The 3,327-nt window shown below is 32.1% G+C and overlaps 1 protein-coding gene across 1 annotated transcript in view; it reads right to left on the bottom strand.

Moving 5' to 3' along the window:
- Positions 1-3,327, bottom strand: part of LOC117116797 — a 51,644-nt gene that overhangs the window by 38,850 nt on the left and 9,467 nt on the right. The window contains exons 2-3 of the mRNA XM_033260891.1: positions 1,178-1,249; positions 581-640 (exon numbers count right to left, since the gene is read on the bottom strand). Of these exons, the coding sequence (XP_033116782.1) occupies positions 581-640; positions 1,178-1,249 (132 nt within the window). The remainder of the gene's footprint in view (positions 1-580; positions 641-1,177; positions 1,250-3,327) is intronic.

Here is a 3,327-nt window from a genome sequence, read left to right as displayed (position 1 = left end):
TTACAGAATGGATTGCATATAATCCTGAAAATGCGTTTTTCTTTCGTTCTAATTCATAGGCCGAAATTCTGAACTATGCTGCTTTCAACCTCCATCGGGCAATGGCAACTGCAATAGCGTCGTGTTACGAAGCTTTCACTTTCTCCGCTTAGCGCGCTCGCACCTTGGCAACATTCAACAAGAGTCACGTAAATAATATTTGATTAAATTAAATAAAAATAGAAAAAATATAATTTTTTAGATTGTTATATTTGTTGTCGGTTCCTCATACAGTACTCCCACCAATTCGAGACCCCTCTAATTCCGATACTTTTTTAATTCGAGACCTCTTTTATAAAGTACAAACTGACCACCTATCTTTTAAATTTCGAGCTCACCTTGTAATTATGAGACCCCTCTAACTCAAGACTGAGATCACTTTTATGAAGGTTTCTTATTTAGTGCCTTGAAATGGTAGCTTTTAAAAGCAAATGCCGTATGGCAGGTCGTCCGTAATATGTATCTATGTTTGTAAAACAGACCAATCACTAAATTAGGCCAGTTTGATTAAAACGATTTTATAAAAAATATCAATACATACATGACCCTGATTCCTTTTGGAAACTTAGGCAAGGATGTAAGGTTGTTAAAGTCCAGTATACTAAAAGATAGAATTTTTTTGTTAGAGTAGAATTAAACAATTATATTAGGTCAATAACGACTTTAAGTGGTGATTGGTATGAAATAAACAAAGAGGCAGTTTTTCAAGCACATAATTACAACATTGATATTACAAGTTGTATCAGTGTGAATTAAAACTCGAGAAATTACAATCAAATTTAACGCCAAAAAATCTTCGGGTAAAAGATGTACGACATTGCCTGTGCTAATATGCTATAAAACTTAAAATATCAGTTACACACGATGAATTTTTAATTTATTTTATCATATAAAATGTTACAATTTTGTTTTGTTTTGATCACTTCAAGATGTCTACTGATTCGTGAAAAAAGGGTATTTGAAATACGATAAACATGGTTAATGTGAACATTACCTACATCCTGAAGTGAGGACGCCTGTTGTATGCAGATAAAAGTGGATTCCACAGGCTGCATCATATTTAGTGGAAGGAGTTCTCATTCAAATTATATCATTATACGCAGGCTGCGTATATACGCACAAAAATGTGTCCACTTACATTATATTTAGGTACTGCAGTCGAAGCAACGTATCATTCGGTATCTCCAATATATTGTTCTTCGAAGCATCACTTAAGAGAAAAAAAAATCACTAATAATGTAGGAATTCAGAATGAGTCGTTATAAAAAAAAAAACGCATTAAGATAGGCTCCCAGGAAAAATTAGTGAAGCCCTTTAATAAATCGCCCTTTGACCAGCAAACCCAAACCCAAATAACTCATACATACAAAAGTTGTTTTTTTTTCTTGTATACCAAGCGGATGAATTTCTTTCAATGCCGTAGTCATCTCTTGGGACGGTTGGAACAGTCCTACACAAGGTTTCTATTGTTCCACAAAGAATTGGTGTACATTTTGAAAAATAGGTCCAAATTATGCAATTTTACACATAAAATGGGTCCACATTTTGGAAAATGGGTCCAGATTTCTCATATTTAGCATAAAATGGAAGATGGGTCCAGATTTTTCATATATTTGTCTAAAATGGGTAAACATTTGAGAAAATGGGTCCACATTACTCGTAAAGTAGGTCCACCCTGATATTGTCCCGCATTTTTCGAAAATTATGGCTACGGTATTTATTGCTCTTCTCCTTCACATTAAATACTATTTCTTACGATTTCAAGGAGTAATGGGACTGGGACTTTCCTTTCCCTCCCTCGCAGTATTGCAGTGAATTGAAAATCATTGCCTACTACATTTCAGCAGTGGCTTAACTAGGGGTGCGCAAATAGCCAAGATCCCACCTTATAACCTATGGGGTATCTTCTGGCAGGATTTTAAAGAAGCGAATATGAGTTGAGCTCCCTAATTAGCCCTACCGTTCAATTTAATTCAAGATAATACTACATTATTTAGCCAGATTTCAGCTAGCCCATGCTCCGGTATACCGCTAGGTTCGCCACTGCATTTCAAATAAAAATATCACCATACTTTCAATTGTTTGCGAAGAAACACCTCTACTTTTTATGTTAAACGACATGAAGACGGAAGTCGGGGTATTGTTTTTTTCAATTTTGCACTCACTTTTACATCGTAATACCAAAATGTTGGCATACCTACGAATAGCTAGATGATGAATGTTAACATTGTGACTTTAGGAATGGTATTAAAGTAGCACAAACAAATAATCATTTAGATCTATGGGGATGTATTTTAATTCGTAGTTTTGACTTTTCACATTGTTAAAAATAGTATATAATTAGGCTTATAGGCGAAGAAGCCTAAATTTAAAGAGATATATTTTTATTCTGAACCAAAAACCTATACAAACATCCCAACATTTACAATATTGTGCGAAGATTGGAATTTTTATAATTCAAGTTTGGTTTTAACATCTTAAAGGATGTCCGCACTCTTGAAGTGACTATTGACTCGGCAGCAGGTCTCAGCCTGCAAGTATCTAATGTTAGCATTGCTTTTAAGTTCCATCTAAGAAACTTATGGAGAATCAGGAAGTTCATAGATAGTGATACCTGCCATGCTGTTGTGAGGGCACTGGTTCTTTCAAGACAGGACTACTGCAATTCACTGTACAGTGGCCTGTTAAAGAAAGATATATTCACCCTGCAAAAACTTTAAAATTCTGCAGCTAGATTATTTTTTTCTTCTAAGTCACCAATACTGTTCATTGACCTATGTCACAAGGCATTTCTCACAGACTATTGGTCACAATGATTTGCCTTTTATGTCCAATTCCTGAAAATGTATTATTACTTTTTATTTGGTCTAGTTTAGATTAAAATTGACCGAAAATGCCCATACTCACCTTTGACCACAATACGAGTTATAACTCCGTAATTACTAGTTTTAGAGATCTGATTTTGGTATAATTTAGTTAGTAAACAAATCTATTCAATTAATATTATTAAACGTATTAAAAGAATCCATATCAAATCAAGTCTGTTTAAGTTTTAATATAATAATTAGTATATATATAATATATATATAATATATAATTTATATATAATATATAATATATATAATATAAATAATATATATGATATATATAATATATATAACATATAATATATAATATATAATACATAATATATAATATATATAATTGTATTTATTGTAAATATATATATATATATATATATATATATATATATAAAATAAATGATTTTTTTTTAATTGATTAAATGTG

This window comes from Anneissia japonica, unplaced genomic scaffold (genome assembly GCF_011630105.1).
Source record: "Anneissia japonica isolate Jap-2015-1 unplaced genomic scaffold, ASM1163010v1 scaffold287740_len772037_cov194, whole genome shotgun sequence".
Lineage (NCBI taxonomy): Eukaryota > Metazoa > Echinodermata > Crinoidea > Comatulida > Comatulidae > Anneissia > Anneissia japonica.
Note: the sequence above shows the minus strand (reverse complement) of the source record. Positions and strands in the feature narration are given on the sequence as shown.